At 35.8% G+C, this 19,189-nt stretch overlaps 1 protein-coding gene across 1 annotated transcript in view; it reads left to right on the forward strand.

The window, feature by feature from the left end:
- The first annotated feature begins 8,049 nt into the window (after positions 1–8,049).
- The window catches only part of ARL6 (ADP ribosylation factor like GTPase 6), a 51,330-nt gene continuing 40,190 nt past the window's right edge, over positions 8,050–19,189 (forward strand). Inside the window, exons 1-2 of the mRNA XM_060099811.1 lie at positions 8,050–8,444; positions 11,969–12,118. Of these exons, the coding sequence (XP_059955794.1) occupies positions 11,996–12,118 (123 nt within the window). The 5' untranslated portion in view covers positions 8,050–8,444; positions 11,969–11,995. The remainder of the gene's footprint in view (positions 8,445–11,968; positions 12,119–19,189) is intronic.

The raw sequence follows: 19,189 nt of genomic DNA on the forward strand, positions 1-19,189 counted from the left end.
TAGCACTGCTTAAATAAATCTGCTTAAAATTGTTGTCTTTAGAAGCTCTATGACAAAATTAATGACTACTCATTTGATAACAGACTTGTAACTGAACAAGCTATTTTATGTTGATGTGATTGATGTGAGCATTGTTAAAACCAATTTCTTTGAAAATCCATTGGTATTTTATCTAGAGCTATTATTGCAGTATCTTCAAGAGTATCTTTAAAACAATACTGACAATATAATAATAATATTCGTGGACAATGTAAAAATAAACAGTGACTGAGGCTTTTTAAAATTTCTGCGCTGCTTGGAAAATAAGGTTTAACTTGCATAAATGCTTGTCATGGAAGTTTTTAATTTGCTTTAATGTGATGTTGTTCTCCCTATGCCATATGTATGTATTTAAAGAAAATTGTATTAATATATTTATACAATGCAAAAATCTCATTTTCTTCTTACAGATATGGAGTTTTGATGTAATTTTAGGTGTTTTAGGCCTCCAAGAGAAAAAAATCAAAATGGGAGCTTTTTTTTTTTTTTGGTGAGTCACAATACCTGAGCGTTCCTAACAAACATGAATATGGGTAACACTGTACTTTAAAGATTACTATATGTGCTTTATTTATGATACATTATTAATAATTTTGTTAATCATACTTCATCGTTAGATTGTGTCACTGGAAATTTGAATAACTTTGCACATTTTTCACAAACTGTACTTAGGTTTAATTTTGTATGCAGTATAAACTTTGACAGCTTAATTTTGACTTTTGATGGAATAATTGTTAATTAACAGTCTATGTTTCCTAAAATGTTAGTTATACCTTCTAAAATAACCTTATTTTTAAAAAAATCACAGGCAGAACATGAATGCAGAACATGAAAATGGACCAAGTTCCATTAAAACTGAGGAAAAGGCAAAAAGGTAATATAAAGAGGAGTTTGTGTTAAAACTATTAATTACCTCATTAAAAAAAACAAAAAATTAATAGAAAACTGTTTGAAAATTATGTCATGTTACTCTTACTGGTAATTTTGAAGCTAAAATGCATTTTGAGGATGAGAACCTCTAATATAAATAAGTCCACTAATATATGTTAAAATATGTATTGCTATATAAAATTAGAAAGAAATCTTACCAAAATATCAAAAATTTAAATTTATTTTTTAAAAGTATATTAACAGACTGAATGATCACAATTATTAACATTTCCATACTAATAGTTCTTTTGATTTCTAAGACATATATACTTAAAATTTGCCTCCCAAAAATTGAATATTAGACTGTCAAAGCACTTTATATAAATCACTCCTATTAATAAAAAGTTTTTCCTTCTGCTTTATTAAATGTAAAAACAGTATATATAAGATGCAGGTAAAAATAATTGAGTTGAAAGGGTAGTCTTTTTGAATCAATTTATGCTTTTATACAGATACATAAATTTAACACATAAATTTAACACATAGTCTAAAAAATACAGGACCTACATATTAGTTGTACATTATATCTTATGATCTCTAAATGCTTATATTCTTTCAAGGAGATTGCCTTCTCTTTTCAGTTGTTTTAAGTATTAAAAAAAAAAAGGACTGCTTTATATATTTCCATTCAGCCTCTCTAATATTGCTTGTAACCTTCCAATTCTCAGAGAAGTTGCAGCTAAAATCCATAACATAGTGGTTAGAAATTATTATTTTTGAAGCTACTGCTCTTATCTAATACTGGTCATATATTCCATAAAGTCTTCTGGAAAGAGCAAAGTCTTTTACTTTCTCATGAATGGAAATACAAAAAGAAAGTCTTCCATTAGACTTTGTATATTCAGAGTACTGTAGTGAACATATATTTTTATAGTTACTTTTCCACTGTTTACTGTTTATTCAATTTTTAAATTTCACCAAATGGGATACTTCAAACAAAGGTGAAAAGCCATTCCATTTTTTGCATCAATTGCTTATTTTCTATGGAATATCCAAAAATTCCTTTCAGGAAGCAAAACATTCCCTTTCCCACCTCACAACTTTGATCATTCAACCATTAAATGAAATAGTTAGGTGTCTGTATTTTAATATAAAGAATAGCAACAACAAAAAAATTATGATTTGTCCAGTTAAAGCTATTTACACTATGGGGAACATATATAATAAACAAACAAACACAATTAAATCAAGTGTGTTTGCTAGTCCAAAACTGTATAATTCCTAATTTTAAAAATAGTATATATACATATATACTGATTTATTTTAAATGTATATATATCCATAAGTCCATTCAGTCATTAACTAATGCTTACTAAACATTATCTTGTACAAGTGTCTTATTCTCAACACAGAGGACACAAAGCGACCAAGACAAGCAAAAACCCCTGTCTCATGGAATTGACCTTCTAGTAGTAAAGACACACAATGAAGAAGTACTGATAAGTGCTATGCTGAAAATTAAATTAATATTGTTACATAGCATGACTGTGGCTCCTTTATATTAAGTGGTAAGGGAAGTCTTCTCTGAGGATGTGATATTTAAGCCGATGTATGAAAATCATGAAGGAACCAGTCATGAGAAAATCTGGGGGAATTCCAGGCAGGAGGAATAGTTTAATGTGTGAGACTTTAGAGTGTTTGAGGGTAGAGAGAACAGTGTGCTTGGTACACAGTTGATGAGCCAAAGAGAGGCAAAAATGAGATGGGGGTCAACGAATATTTATGAGGCTACTACAGTAGTTTAAGCAAAAAAGAAAAAAAAGGTGGCTTTTGTTAGAGAAGAAGCAGTGAAGATGGAGAGAAGTGGATGGATGTCGGGTATGTTTGAAGACAGAGCTTGCTAATGGATTGGCCCTGAGGGATAAAGAGAGAAAAATTGAAGATAAATTCTGCATTTGAAAAATAAGAAATGTAGTCAGTGGTGGTGCAGGAGAAGCAGGTTTGGAGGGATAAAAATCAGGAGTTTGGTTTTAGCCATGTAATGCCTGAGATACCTGTTAGATATTCAAATGGAGATATTGAGCAGACAGTTATATATGAGTTCCAAGGAGCGATCAGGGCTAGACATCAAGATTTAGAAGCCATCAATATATATATGGTATTTAATGTTTTTAAATCACCTGGGAAAAGCCTGTAAGATAGAGAAGTAGGCCTTGATTGAGATCCAGGGCATGTCAATGTAGAAGTTAGGTGGAGAATTAGAAACCAGCAGAGGACCCTGAGGAGTGTAAGGTAACGTAGAGAACAAAAAAACCAATTGGCCATCTGGATTAAATGCTTTAAGAAGCCAAGTTTAAAGTAAAGAAATGGACTTTGGGCTTGGCAACATGGAAGTTACTGATGATTTTGACAAGGGCAGTCTCTGTGAAGTAGTGAAGTCAAAGCCTGATTGAAGTGGATTGAGAAGATACTTTAGAAAAGAATGTGGAGTCAGTATCTATACACACTCTTTCAAGAAGTTTTACCATAAGAAAGCAAGAGGAACAGGGCAGTAGCTGAGTAGTTGGAAGTAGATATGGGGTCAAGAAGGGGTGTGTGTGTGTGTGTGTGTGTGTGTGTTTGTTTAGAGAAAGGATGCTAGGGAATATTTATATGTGAATGAGAATGATCTGGTAGAAAGGGGAAAACTGATTATGCAAGAGAGAATTTAATTAGAAAAGGCTTTGAGAAGTAGAAGGGTTAGGATTCATAGCTTAAGTTGGAAGGTTAGTTTTTGATAGGAGGAGACAGAACTACAATGGGAGGGAAGGCAGAGAGTGTAATATGCAGATAGGTTGGTAGATTTGTGGTAGAAATGTAAGGATGTTACTGTGTGAGTAGTCTTACTTTACCAAGAGGAAATAAAAGTCAGTATAAGGAGTGGGAAGCAGATATAGGCTGGAGAGATGTGTAAGTAGTTGGAAAGGGGGAACACACACACACACACATATAAACATATATATGTGCATATATAAACATAGTCAATGGGGATTTGTATGTAATACACCACAGGAAAAAGACCTATTGTATAAAATATATTAAAGCCATTTTACTAAATATTTTTGAGACATCTTATTTGGAAGACCTGAAACTGAATTGAGCTTTTCCAAGGATGCTGATAACAGAGTCCTCTTTCCATAATGTAGAGATTAAGTGAGGACTTCTCAATGCCATAGATACTTCCCATGTTTTGTTATTTTTGTCTACTACAGTGTAAAAGACAGAAACATCTTGTAGCCATTCTAATTCAAAGCTTATGAAAATTAGTTTAATGCTTAAAGATGTGTATTATATATTCAAGCTGTCAATTTTCTCAAAACACTATTTTGAGAGGGTCTGAGCCCCCATCTGAAATTAAAATAAATAAATAAAGGTAATCAGGCTCTAATCGTTTGGTAAAACAATATTTTATTGTTTTGTTTTCATATAAAAACATCTGTCATTTAGGAGAAACACAAGGGCAATATTTTTTTTTTCATTGTGCCCTCTCTATCCTATAGGAAGGATGTGACTTTTTCATTGTGCTTGGAGCTTTATTTCTGGATAGGCTGTATGTAATTCAGTGTGTTGGAATTTATATGTGCATATTTATTCTTTGGATTTGATATAAAATTAGACTGAATAATGGAATAAGATTGCTCTCCATTTTTTTGTTTTAGCATAGCCAAAAATATAAAGATATATGTGTACATATAAATATGCATTTGATTAAACTCAATATGTAAATGGCCATATCAAGTATTAAACGGTAGATTTGACAGTTGCAGTGTATTCAAAATAAAAAAGTTATAAAAATCTTTGTAGCACAAATCCTAAAAAGTTTATTATTTAAATACTAAATAGTACATTTATATTAAATGCCTAGATAACAACTGTCTAGGTTGAGACATTTAGTCCCTCATAGAGTAATATTTGACTAATGATAAACTGCAGCTGAAAACATTTTTTCTTCCTATGATTTTTAAAATGTATCTCTTTGTAACCTGTCATAAAGTTATTTATCATTAATTATGGATTTAGCACTGTACCCATCTACTCTTGCAAAAAGGGGAAAAGATCTGTTTGTGAGAAGAAGGAAGTGCAGCAATGCATTATTTTTTCTCTTTAGTATTACATCACTATTTAGAGCTTCAATATATGCCTTTCACTCAGGTTCCTTACACAGCCTATGTTCTTTTTTCTGGTTGTATCACAATATGGTAGAAAGATAAACACAGTAAGAGGGTGTTTACAATAGAACTGCAATCCTACCTATTATCTACTTCACTATGACAATGAAGTAGTCCAGACTTACTTGAAGGTGGTATTGTTTTCATCTTATAAAATCAACTGAATATTATGATGTTCCATGTATATTTTCATGTGCTGGCATGCTTACAAGTTATAGTGTTATAGAATGCTCAGCTCTCAATGAGGGATTGTTTGCGGTGAATTGCATTACATATGTCATCTATCTATTTGCTGAAAGAATATGGTGTTTAGCAAAACTACCTGCTGAGCAACATAAGATTTTTGTACAAAGTACAAGTTACTAATTATTGTATTTTATTTTTCTATGATTTCCTAAGAGACATTATCAGGGTCTTACAGATGGAGTAAGCCTATTTATTAAAATATCTATTAGCAAATAAAAGTTACAGTTCTGGTGGTTGAATTTGTGACTTTTTTGTATTGTGTTGATCATATTTAATATAATTTATCTTTTAGTCTATTAAATCTAGATGCTCTTTACATATATTAGTAATTTTGGAGACAAAATCATAGCTGTAATTTTTCACAATAATATCATTAAGGTCAAGACATAAATTCACATAAGTCACTATAAATAATTAGTACATATTTTTATAGTGATTTTATATCAGCAAAATATTTTGTGAGATTCAAGTGAATTAAATTGTTCATTGCGTAGGTAATACTGTATACAAATTGCAGATGACTGACAGATACACATAATGTACAACAGTTCAAACAGCTTTAGACTATCAATATTCATTCCAAAAACATCCAGTAAATTACCAATCATGGATTTTCTATATTTTTTAAAAGTTGCTGGTAAGAAAATATATTAAAAGTATCCTGAATTAATCAGAATAGCACTGTACTCACCATATCTCACTCTTCTCTCTTTTATAATTCTTACCACAGTTCCAAAAGCCAGTATGAAATTTAAACTGGTAATAAAGTACTTGAAACTTTCTTTCCTTATACAGGTATCTTAAGAAGCCTTCATACAATTAAGTACCATTTTTAAAGCTTCTTATTCTCATAATAAGGAGACCCAAACTAACTTCTTAAATCAAGTGAAACCAATTTTTATGCTGAGCCTTGAGTATATTGTTGAGAGCTGTTTTGGTTGGCAAAGCACCAAAACAGCAGATTCAACCATATGAAGTATTTACTTTTTTAAAGGTTGTTAGTTTCAAAACTGACATTTTCTAGATTATTGAATAGATTGTGGGTTTCATGACCACTATTTCATCTCTAATAATAATAAACAAACACATCAACTACACTTACCTAAGATAACTATTTACTTAGCTAAATTTTTGTAAGAGAATTATGTACCTTAAGATAACTATTCACTTAGCAAATTTTTAAAAAAGAATTATGTTATCTGCTTAAATTGACTGAAAAGTTGGATATCCAATCTCTCCACTTCATTTCCAGTGTTCACCGAATGTTTTGTACTAAGCAAAAACAGAGCTCAACCTAGGGGCAGAAAATATCAACTCCAAACAGGAAAAATTGTCTGTACACGAAAGTTTCCTGAAACATAAGATTTCTACTTAGCTCTACGGGAAAAAAGAAAAAAAAAGTCAAAGTCCGGCTGTAAGTACTTAGCTTCCAACTTTTATCAAAGTGAGTCACAATACCCAGACACACAGAAAAGTAATTAATACCTCACTGTAAATTCAGTGTCAGAAGTTAAAGGACCACATTTAAAAATCTTACCCATATAATAAAAATTGCAGGACAAAGGAAGATAAGAAATTGTTTATTGAACACCTACTATGTGCCAAACATACATACCTCTGTTACCTACTTATTCCTCAAAACCACCAAATGAGTTATTTAGTGTCTTTTTGAAGGTGAGGAAGCTAAACAATAGAGCAGCGTTAACTGGACTAAGGCTACACAATAAGGCGGAATGTATTTCCGTACTCCATTTCTTCAAGGACATTGGTAAGTTCTTTTGGATACGCAACTATAGGTTTTTTTTGGTTTTGCATTTTGTTAGTTTTCATCTTTCAACAAGAGTCACTAGCCCAGAACATATTTTTTCCATTGTAAAAATAACAGAACCGCATTTGAAAATTTGGAAAATAAAATGCATCCCATGATCATGCAAATACAACCTTTCCCCCATTGTTACTTTTATAGAATTCCTTCTAGTCTCTTTTTCACCCTGCTAATCCACTTAATAGGCCGAAATTGATAGGCCAAAGAACAGGTAGGGTAGTAAATATAACACTAGGTAGCTAGAGGGGGTAGAGAATCTCATACTCCTGGCTAACAAAGGAGATAAATCATTTACTATTACTATAATACCCCAGAGCAATTTAAGAGGGTGGCTAACTTTAAGCATTGGGACTACTGATTCCTGACCACCTGCCGATTTGATTCTGGGGACTGTAATCGCAGGGTATTATGCCTCGTGGAAATCTCTTCAGGAGATCAGACAGCTCAGAAACCAGGTTCAGGCAGACTTCCTTTGCCGAATAATGCCTGTGAGTTTATCTCCTCTCCTTGCCCGAACGAACGGTTTTGCTTCTCCAGGACTCCGGGGTCTGAGGCCTAACAGCCTGTTAAAGGGTGGATGCTACGGGCAACCAGGCAATTCCGGCGTACTTCTCGCCCTAGAACGCTGCGCCCATGCTCGACGTCGACGCAGACTCCTCAGAGCTCTGGGCGCCACAAGGTGCGCCGCTCCCTCTGAGCTGACCTTCCCGAGAGGGCGGAGAGACCGCGCGGCGAGAAAGGCCCGAAGACAACGCGGACGCCGAACACTTCCCAGCAGGCTGTGCGCGAGCCTACAACTCCCATTATGCTCCACCGGGGAACTGCGCGGCTCCTCGCTGGGAGGCGGCAGTTTACCCCTTCAACCTCGCTTACACTTGTAAAATACTCCTCGCTGTGCCTCTGGCATTTGCGGGAGCTCTTCAATCCCTTAACAGGAGCACGGCAGCTGACGCGCTGAGACCTCTGAGGAGGCGTGGCTCCGCACCGGAAAAACCTCCGGTTGCCCGGGGAACGCCACGCACCACGCCGCCTGACCCGCCACTGATGCTTGGGCTGAGCCAGAGACCACCCCTTCACCCAACTTGCGGAGGCGAGGCGGCTTTGCTCAGGCCCACGGATCCTTCCTATGGAGGCCTAGAGAGGAAGGCTGAGGAACGCCCGCACCATATTCCCATTGCAGAGAGGGATACGAGCGAGTGCGTCCATTCCTGTTCTTCAGCAGCTCCCGGGCCCGCAGGACTAACCTCAAAGACCAGGTATCTCCCCAACCCCAGTTTTTGTATCCAGCGCCACCCCCCAGTCCCCTCCGCCACCAATTTTAGAATTGCTCTTCCTCATGTTTTTCATTCCGTGTGGTTGTTTCTAATGTGTGAGAACTAGAAAAGAAGAGGTGGGCTATGGACCCCAGAAAACTCATGGAACTGCTTTGGGTAAATTTTTGTTTGATTGGATGGTTTTAACACTGCCCGATTTGGGCCTCTTTGTTTGCTGTGTGGGAAGTATAATTGAAATTTCATCATAAAAAACTGAAAGCTGAAAAAAAATATTTATTGGGGGTAGTGAGAGTGTGCTATAATTCACTCTAGAAACATTTTTAAAGTTACAAAGTACCATTCATGTTGTTTCCTTTGCTCGACCACTCTCTGTGTAGCCTACCTTCCAAGCTCGTACTATGGGTAACATTCTAATTCTACAGGACTTTTCTGGCAACAAGTTAAAAAAAAAAAAACTTTAGAAAGCAGATTGTGGGACTTCCCTGGTGGTCCAATGGTTAAGACTCCTCGCTTCCACTGCAGGGGGCCCGATTCAATCCCTTGCTGGGGAACTAAGATTCCCTCGTGACGCCTGGAGGGGCCAAAAAAAAGAAAGAAAAGAAAGCCGTTCCTCAGATAACAGCCAAGAGAATTTGATTAGCTGGTTTGCAGAGAGAGGAAAACAGTAAAATAAGAAACTGGAAAGGTAGATTGGAGCCAGATTGTGAACAACTTTAAAAGCTATGCATGGAAGTTTAGACTTTATTCTAAAATCCTTAAGTTCTCAATAGTGACTGTACATCAGAAACACTGTGTAGCTTTTTAAAATACAGATGCCCTGATTCCATCTTCAGAAATACTAATCCAGTTAGCTGATTCCAGTGTGCAGCCAGGGGCGAGAAACATGGCTATAGGAGTAGGTTGCTACAGAAAACTTTCACTGTATCTCCTCCTGTGCACTTAGGACATGGTTAATGAATGTCGAGTGACAAATTATCTTCTATTTCCTTATTTCATGCATGCAAAAAGTAAATTTATAAAGATGTATAATTACTAAGAAATAGAAGCATATATAGGGCTATATGATAGTTGTTTATAAAGCAACTTCAATAAATGTAATTATATCTCTTAGAACAACTGACTGCTCTTTTAAATTGCATATCCCACAGTATTTCAATAACAAGCATCAGGTGTTTGATAATCCATGAAAAAAGGGACAGAAAATCAGAATCCGATGTTCTATGAAAAAACGAATATTCAAGTATCAAGCTTTTGACAATCAATGCTTTATCATAGATGCCCAGAAGGGGATGATATGAGAAGTGGTCATATTTTTTAAAATCTATTCAAAATCGTATGGGAATTGCAAAACAAGATATAAACCTATATCAATATGCTTAGTACAATTAATAACAAAGTGAGTAATAGCAAATTTACTTTGAATTAAATGGGTCTGTGTGAATTGTTTCGTGATATCAGAAGGCTAACTTAAAGTAGATTCTACAAATGCCTATCCCTAAGCTGATATTTAAAGGAATGGGTTGAGTGAGATTTGAATCTCCAACACAAGGAGAGAAGTCGATTCAAGCGGCGCAAATAGAGTACCTGAAGTCAGACTCATCCCTTGGGTAAGACAACTGTGGCCCCATGTTTGGGTGGGCGCTTCACCTTCTCTTTTCTGCACATCATTGGAATTCAGTTTTGAAATTTCTGTCCACAATGATCTCTGAAGGGGCCTAAGCAAAACTAATGATGCAGCCACCTTTCAGATGCAGTTGTCTTAGAAGCTTCTTTATTTTTTAAGTTGCTGCATCCTCACATCCTTCAAGGTATGGTCTTGCCTTTTTGGTGTGGAATAAAAAATACTGAAGGAGCTGTAAGATGACAACCTTGTGGAACCTTAGATGGAGATGAGAATAAATCAATTAAATGAAACTGATATTTAGAGGGGTTTTTTGTTTTGTTTTGTTTTGTTTTTTAAGAGAACTTTGAAAATGGTGGTTTGGAGAGTAATAGGAAATGTTTGGAATACAGATGTATTGTAGTTACTGCTGTAGCAGTCCCTGCAGCGGTTGAGGGCTGGCAAAAGTGCTATCTCTCTTCTCCCACCACATAATAGTGTTTTGGGAGGTGGGGGTGGTGATGGACCCAAAGGAAGAACCTTTGGAAAGTTTCATTTGGAGACCTGAAGTCTAAATCTAACAGTACCTTAGAAGGGTATGAATAGCCATAAAGTTATCACATAGCCAGCAACACACCATCAGCAGTTTTATTTGACTTCAAAATGCTTATGTTTGGGGCCTCCCTGGTGGCGCAGTGGTTAAGAGTCCGCCTGCCGATGCAGGGGATACGGGTTCGTGCCCCGGTCTGGGAGGATCCCATATGCCGCGGAGCGGCTGGGCCCGTGAGCCATGGCCGCTGGGCCTGCGCATCCGGAGCCTGCGCATCCGGAGCCTGTGCTCCGCAACGGGAGAGGCCACAACAGTGAGAGGCCCGCATACCGCAAAAAGAAAAAAAAAAAAAAAAAATGCTTATGTTTGGATTACTGATGGAGTTTTTTTGAAAGTTTGCATTGGAAGGATTTTTTTTTTCCCAAAGAAAGAATTGATAAACAAATGAACACTTCAGGGACAAGTCAACAAAGAAACTTTTATGGTATTTGAGAAAATGAGATGAAAATGTAAGATTGGTATTTACATTCATATTCTTTACTAGTACACTAGTTAAAATTCTTTTAAAATGATACTTAACAGGATAGTTCATGTAAGTTATGGTTTCAAAGAAACAAGTATTTATTAAGGTTCAAATTGTGTGTGTGTTTTATGCATAACCTTCTTCCCAAATGGATTTGTGGTGACTTACAAAGATATACGTAAGGACTAAGGAAAAATTAAGATAAATATATCAGTTAGGATTTTTTGTTTCTGTTGATAGAAGACATAACCTAAACTGGATATAATCAAGCAAAGAAACAAAAATGGTGAATTTAATGTTTATTACTTTGTATTATTGCAAACTACAATGGGGCTGGCTTTAGAAAAAGATTTGACCAGTGGCTCAAATGATGTAGCCAAAATCTCAGTTTTTCTCTGTTATTCTGGTCTGCCTTCTACTTTCTAAGCTTCAGCATCAGGCTTCACATGAACGCCATTGCCCATACATTGTTCAAGATTTCCAGAAAAGGCTGCAAATATTCTCAAGTATCACAAATGGCAGACTCCACATGATTCTGAGTTTAACCACATTTTCTTCTTAAGTATTATGTCACGATGAGAAATGTACAGTTATTTCAAGGGCATTATTCTGTGTTGTCAGGGGTTATTATCTGCCAATCTGCATTTCAGTTAAGACTCCTTTCTGGTAATCAGCTTAAACTCTGTTTACTAAATGCAAAGCTACATTGACATGGTTTTCACAATATCACTGTGTCTTTAAATTCTGAAATTTGGGATACATGTGTTCATATTTTCTATTCTTAAGGTGCCTGTGGGTAATATATCTTTTTTTTTTTTTTTCCTGACTTGCAGCTGGTTTGTAAATACTTTACTCACATTATGGGATTGCTAGACAGACTTTCAGGCTTGCTTGGCCTGAGGAAGAAGGAGGTTCATGTTTTGTGCCTTGGGCTGGATAATAGTGGCAAAACAACAATCATTAATAAACTTAAACCTTCAAACGTAAGTATATTTATTACATACTTTGTGTATTTTCTTTTGATAAAGGACTGTTTTTATTTTTATTTTTTATAATCCATTATTTTTTTTTATTGGAGTAAATTTGCTTTACAGTGTTGTGTTAGTTTCTGCTGTACAATGAAGTGAATCAGCTATATGTATACCTATATCCCTCCCTCTTGAACCTCCCTCTCCTGCTTCTCCCACCATCTAGGTCATCACAGAGCACCAAGCTGAGCTCCCTGTGCTATACAGCAGGTTCCCACTAGCTAGCTATTTTACGCGTGGTAGTGTATTTATGTCAAACCTAATCTCCCAAGTCATCCCACCCTCCCTTTCCCCCCGTATCCACATGTCCATTCTCTATGTCTGCATCTCTCTATTCCTGCCCTACAAATAGGTTCATCTATACCATTTTTGGAGATTCCACATATATGCGTTAATACACAATATATATTTTTCTCTTTCTGGCTTACTTCACTCTGTATGACAGACTCTTGGTCCATCCACGTCACAAAGAACCCAATTTTGTTCCTTTTTATGGCTGAGTAATATTCCATTCAATATATGTACCACATCTTCTCTATCCATTCATCTGTCATTGGACACTTAGATTGTTTCCATGTCCTGGCTCTTATAAATAATGCTGCAGTGAATATTGGGGTGCATGTGTCCTTTTGAATTACAGTTTTCTCTGGGTATATGCCCAGTAGTGGGATTGCTGGGTCATATGGTAGTTCTGTTTTCAGTTTTTTAAGGAACCTCCATACTGTTCTCCATAGTGGCTGTATCAATTAACATTTCCACCCACAGTGCAAGAGGGTTCCCTTTTCTCCACACCATCTCCAGCATTTATTGTTTGTAGATTTTTTGATGATGGCCATTCTGACCAGTGTGAGGTGATACCTCCTTGTAGTATTGATTTGCATTTCTCTACTAATTAGTGATGTTGAGCATATTTTCATGTGTCTCTTGGCCATCTGTATGTCTTCTTCCATGAAGTATCCATTTTTTAATTGGGTTGTTGGTTTTTTTGATATTGAGCTGCATGAGCTGTTTTTATATATTGTGGAGATTAATCCTTTGTCTACTGTTTCCTTTGCAAATATTTTCTCCCATTCTGAGGGTTGTCTTTCCGTCTTGTTTATGGTTTCCTTTGCTGTGCAAAAGCTTTTAAGTTTAATTAGGTCCCATTTGTTTATTTTTGTTTTTATTTTCATTACTCTAGGAGGTGGGTCAAAAAAGATCCTGCTGTGGTTTATGTCAAAGAGTGAGTTTCCTATGTTTTTCCTCTGAGAGTTTTATAGTGTCTGGTCTTACATTTAGGTCTTTAATCCATTTGGAGTTTATTTTTGTGTGTGGTGTTAGGGAATATTCTAATTTGCATTCTAATGTTCTAATAAGCACCACTTATTGAAGAGGCTGTCTTTTCTTCATTGTATGTTCTTGCCTCCCTTGTCATAATTAGTTGACCATAGGTGCGTGGGTTTATCTCTGGGCTTTCTATCCTGTACCATTGATCTATATTTCTGTTTTTGTGCCAGTACCATACTGTCTTGATTACTATAGCTTTGTAGTATGGTTTGAAGTTGGGTAGCCTGATTCCTCCAGCTCCGTTTTTCTTTCTCAAGATTGCATTGGCTACTCAGGGTCTTTTTCATTTCCATACGAATTGTAAAATTTTTCTTCTATTTCTGTGAAGAATGCCATTGGTACTTTGATAGGGATTGCATTGAATCCATAGATTGCTTTGGGTAGTATAGTCATTTTTGCAATATTGATTCTTCCAATCCAAGAACATATTTCTCCATCTGTTTATGTCATCTTTGATTTCTGTCATCAGTGTTTTATAGTTTTCTAAGTACAAGTCTTTTGCCTCCTTAGGTAGTAGGTTTATTCCTAGATATTTTATTCTTTTTGTTGCGATGGTAAATGGGATTGTTTCCTTGATTTCTCTTTCTGATTTTTTGTTGTTAGTGTGTAGGAATGCCAGAGATTTCTGTGCATTAATTTTGTATCCTGCAACCTTACCAAATTCATTGATTACTTCTAGTAGTTTTCTGGTGGCATCTTTAGGATTTTCTATGTATACTATCATGTCTTCTGCAAACAGTGACAGTTTTACTTCTTCTTTTCCAATTTGTGTTCATTTTATTTCTATTTCTTCTCTGATTGCTGTGGCTAGAACTTCCAAAACTATGTTGAGTAAGAATGGCGAGAGTGGCCATCCTTGTCTTGTTCCTGATCTTAGTGGAAATGCTTTCAGTTTTTCACCATTGAGAATGATGTTTGCTGTGGGTTTCTCGTATATGGCCTTTATTACGTTGAGGTAGGTTCCCTCTGTGCCCATTTTCTGGAGGGGTTTTATCATAAATAGGTGTTGAATTTTGTCAAAAGCTTTTTCTGCATCTATTGAGATGATCATATGGTCTTTATTCCTCAATTTGTTAATATGATGTATCACATTGATTGATTTGCATATATTGAAGAATCCTTGCATTCCTGGGATAAATCCCACTTGATCATTATGTATGATCCTTTTAATGTGTTGTTGGATTCTGTTTGCTACTTTTTTGTTGAGGATTTTTGCATCTATGTTCATTAGTGATACTGGTCTGTTTTATTTTTTTTATGATATCTTTGTCTGGTTTTGGTATCAGGGTGATGGTGGCTTTGCAGAACAAATTTGGGAGTGTTTCTCCCTCTACAATTTTTTGGAAGAGTTTGAGAAGGATTGGTGTTAGCTCTTCTCTAAACGTCTGATAGAATTTGCGTGTGAAGCCACCTGGTCCTGGACTTCTGTTTGTTGGAAGATTTTTAATTAGTTTCAATTTCATTACTTGTGATAGGTCTGTTTATATTTTCTGATTCTTCCTGGTTCACTCTTGGAAAATTGTACCTTTCCAAGAATTTGTCCATTTCTTCGTGGTTGTCCATTTTATTGGCATATAGTTGTTTGTAGTAGTGTCTTATAATCTCTTGTATTTCTACGGTGTCAGAAGTGATTTCTCCTTTTTCATTTCTAATTTTACTGATTTGCATTCTCTTTTTTTCTTGATGAGTCTGGCTAAATGTTTATCAATTTTGTTTATCTTCTTGAAGAACCAACTTTTAGTTTTATTTATCTTTGCTATTTTTTCTTCATTTCTATTTCATTTTTTTCTGCTCTGATCTTTAAGATTTCTTTCCTTCTACTGACTTTGGGTTTTCTTTGTTTTTCTTTCTCTAGTTGCTTTAGGTGTAAGGTTAGATTGTTTGAGATTTTTTGTTTTGTTTTGTTTTGTTTTACATCTTTATTGGAGTAAAATTGCTTTACAATGGTGTGTTAGTTTCTGTTTTATAACAAAGTGAATCACTTATACATATACATATGTTCCCATATCTCTTCCCTCTTGCATATCCCTCCCTCCCACCCTCCCTATCCCACCCCTCCAGGCAGTCACAAAGCACCAAGCTGATCTCCCTGTGCTATGCGGCTGCTTCCCACTAGCTATCTGTTTTATGTTTGGTAGTGTATATATGTCCATGCCTCTCTTTTGCTTTGTCACAGCTTACCCTTCCCCCTCCCCATATCCTCAAGTCCATTCTCAAGTAGGTCTGTGTCTTTATTCCTGTTTTACCCCTAGGTTCTTCATGACATTTTTTTTTAATTCCATATATATGTGTTAGCATATGGTATTTGTCTTGCTCTTTCTGACTTACTTCACTCTGTATGACAGACTCTAGGTCCATCCGCCTCATTATGAGTAGCTCAATTTCATTTCTTTTTATGGCTGAGTAATATTCCATTGTATATATGTGCCACATCTTCTTTATCCATTCATCCAATGATGGACACTTAGGTTGTTTCCATCTCTTGGCTATTGTAAATAGCGCTGCAGTGAATATTGGGGTGCATGTGTCCTTTTGAATTATGGTTTTCTCAGGGTTTATGCCCAGTAGTGGGATTGCTGTGTCATATGGTAGTTCTATTTTCAGTTTTTTAAGGAACCTCCATACTGTTCTCTATAGTGGCTTTACCAATTCACATTCCCACCAGCAATGCAAGAGTGTTCCCTTTTCTCCACACCCTCTCCAGCATTTATTGTTCCTAGATTTTTTGATAATGGCCATTCTGACTGGTGTGAGATGATATCTCACTGTAGTTTTGATTTGCATTTCTCTAATGATTAATGATGTTCAGCATTCTTTCATGTGTTTGTTGGTAGTCTATATATCTTCTTTGGAGAAATGCCTATTTAGGTCTTCTGCCCATTTTTGGATTGGGTTGTTTGTTTTTTTGTTATTGAGCTGCATGAGCTGCTTGTAAATTTTGGAGTTTAATCCTTTGTCAGTTGCTTCATTTGCAAATATTTTCTCCCATTCTGAGGGTTGTCTTTTGGTCTTGTTTAGGGTTTCCTTTGCTGTGCAAAAGGTTTGAAGTTTCATTAGGTCCCATTTGTTTATTTTTGTTTTTATTCCCATTTCTCTAGGAGGTGGGTCAAAAAGGATCTTGCTGTGATTTATGTCATAGAGTGTTCTGCCTATGTTTTCCTCTAAGAGTTTGATAGTTTCTGGCATTACATTTAGGTCCTTAATCCATTTTGAGCTTATTTTTGTGTATGGTGTTAGGGAGTGATCTAATCTCATACTTTTACATGTACCTGTCCAGTTTACCCAGCACCACTTATTGAAGAGGTGTCCTTTCTCCACTGTACATTCCTGCCTCCTTTATCAAAGATAAGGTGACCGTATGTGCGTGGGTTTGTCTCTGGGCTTTCTTCCCGTTCCACTGATCTATATTTCTGTTTTTGTGCCAGTACCATACTGTCTTGATTACTGTAGCTTTGTAGTTTAGTCTGAAGTCAGGGAGCCTGATTCCTCATGCTCCGTTTTTCGTTCCCAAAATTGCTTTGGCTATTCGGGGTCTTTTGTGTTTCCATACAAATTGTGATATTTTTTGTTCTAGTTCTGTGAAAAATGCCAGTGGTAGTTTGATAGGGATTGCATTCAATCTGTAGATTGCTTTGGGTAGTACAGTTATTTTCACAATGTTGATTCTTCCAATCCAAGAATATGGTATATCTCTCCATCTATTTGTATCATGTTTAATTTCTTTCATCAGTGTCTTCTAATTTTCTGCATACAGGTCTTTTGTCTCCTTAGGTAGGTTTATTCCTAGATATTTTATTCTTTTTGTTGCAATGGTAAATGGGAGTGTTTTCTTCATTTCACTTTCAGATTTTTCACCATTAGTGTATAGGAATGCCAGAGATTTCTGTGCATTAATTTTGTATCCTGCTACTTTACCAAATTCATTGATTAGCTCTTTTGTTTTCTGGTAGCATCTTTAGGATTCTCTGTGTATAGTATCATGTCATCTGCAAACAGTGACAGCTTTACTTCTTCTTTTCTGATTGGGATTCCTTTTATTTCCTTTTCTCTGATTGCTGTGGCTAAAACTTCCAAAACTATGTTGAATAAGAGTGGTGAGAGTGGGCAACCTTGTCTTATTCCTGATCTTAGTGGATATGGTTTCAGTTTTTCACCATTGAGGACGATGTTGGCTGTGGGTTTGTCATATATGGCCTTTATTATTTGAGGAAAGTTCCCTCTATGCCTACTTTCTGGAGGTTTTTTTATCAGAAATGGGTGTTGAATTTTGGCGAAAGCTTTCTCTGCGTGTATTGAGATGATCATATGGTTTTTCTCCTTCAATTTGTTAATATGGTGTATCACGTTGATTGATTTGCGTATTTTGAAGAATCCTTGCATTCCTGGAATAAACCCCACTTGATCATGGTGTATGATCCTTTTAATGTGCTGTTGGATTCTGTTTGCTAGTATTTTGTTGAGGATTTTTGCATCTATGTTCATCAGTGATATTGGCCTGTAGTTTTCTTTCTTTGTGACATCCTTTTCTGGTTTTGGTATCAGGGTGATGGTGGCCTCGTAGAATGAGTTTGGGAGTGTTCCTCCCTCTGCTATATTTTGGAAGAGTTTGAGAAGGATAGCTGTTAGCTCTTCTCTAAATGTTTGAAAGAATTCACCTGTGAAGCCATCTGGTCCTGGGCTTTTGTTTGTTGGAAGATTTTTAATCACAGTTTCAATTTCAGTGCTTGTGATTGGTCTGTTCATATTTTCTATTTCTTCCTGAATCAGTCTTGGAAAGTTGTGCATTTCTAAGAATTTGTCCATTTCTTCCATGTTGTCCATTTTATTGGCGTAGAGTTGCTTGTAGTAATCTCTCATGATCTTTTGTATTTCTGCAGTGTCAGTTGTTACTTCTCCTTTTTCATTTGTAATTCTATTGATTTGAGTTTTTTCCCTTTTTTTCTTGATGAGTCTGGCTAATGGTTTATCAATTTTGTTTATCTTCTCAAAGAACCAGCTTTTAGTTTTATTGATCTTTGCTATCGTTTCCTTCATTTCTTTTTCATTTATTTCTGATCTGATCTTTATGATTTCTTTCCTTCTGCTAACTTTGGGGTTTTTTTGTTCTTTCTCTAATTGCTTTAGGTGCAAGGTTAGGTTGTTTATTTGAGATGTTTCCTGTTTCTTAAGGTAGGATTGTATTGCTGTAAACTTCCCTCTTAGAACTGCTTTTGCTGCATCCCCTAGGTTTTGTGTCATCGTGTCTCCATTGTCATTTGTTTCTAGGTATTTTTTGATATCCTTTTTGATTTCTTAAGTGATCAATTCGTTATTAAGTAGTGTATTGTTTAGCCTCCATGTGTTTGTATTTTTTACAGATCTTTTCCTGTAATTGATATCTAGTCTCATAGCATTGTGGTCAGAAAAGATACTTGATACGATTTCAATTTTCTTAAATTTACAAAGGCTTGATTTGTGACCGAAGATATGATCTATCCTGGAGAATGTTCCATGAGCACTTGAGAAAAATGTGTATTCTGTTGTTTTTGGATGGAATCTCCTATAAATATCAATTAAGTCCATCTTGTTTAATGTATCATTTAAAGCTTGTATTTCCTTATTTATTTTCATTTTGGATGACCTGTCCATTGGTGAAAGTGGGGTGTTAAAGTCCCCTACTATGAGTGTGTTACTGTCGATTTCCCCTTTTATGGCTGTTAG

This window comes from Mesoplodon densirostris, chromosome 5, assembly GCF_025265405.1.
Source record: "Mesoplodon densirostris isolate mMesDen1 chromosome 5, mMesDen1 primary haplotype, whole genome shotgun sequence".
Classification (NCBI taxonomy): Eukaryota; Metazoa; Chordata; class Mammalia; order Artiodactyla; family Ziphiidae; genus Mesoplodon; species Mesoplodon densirostris.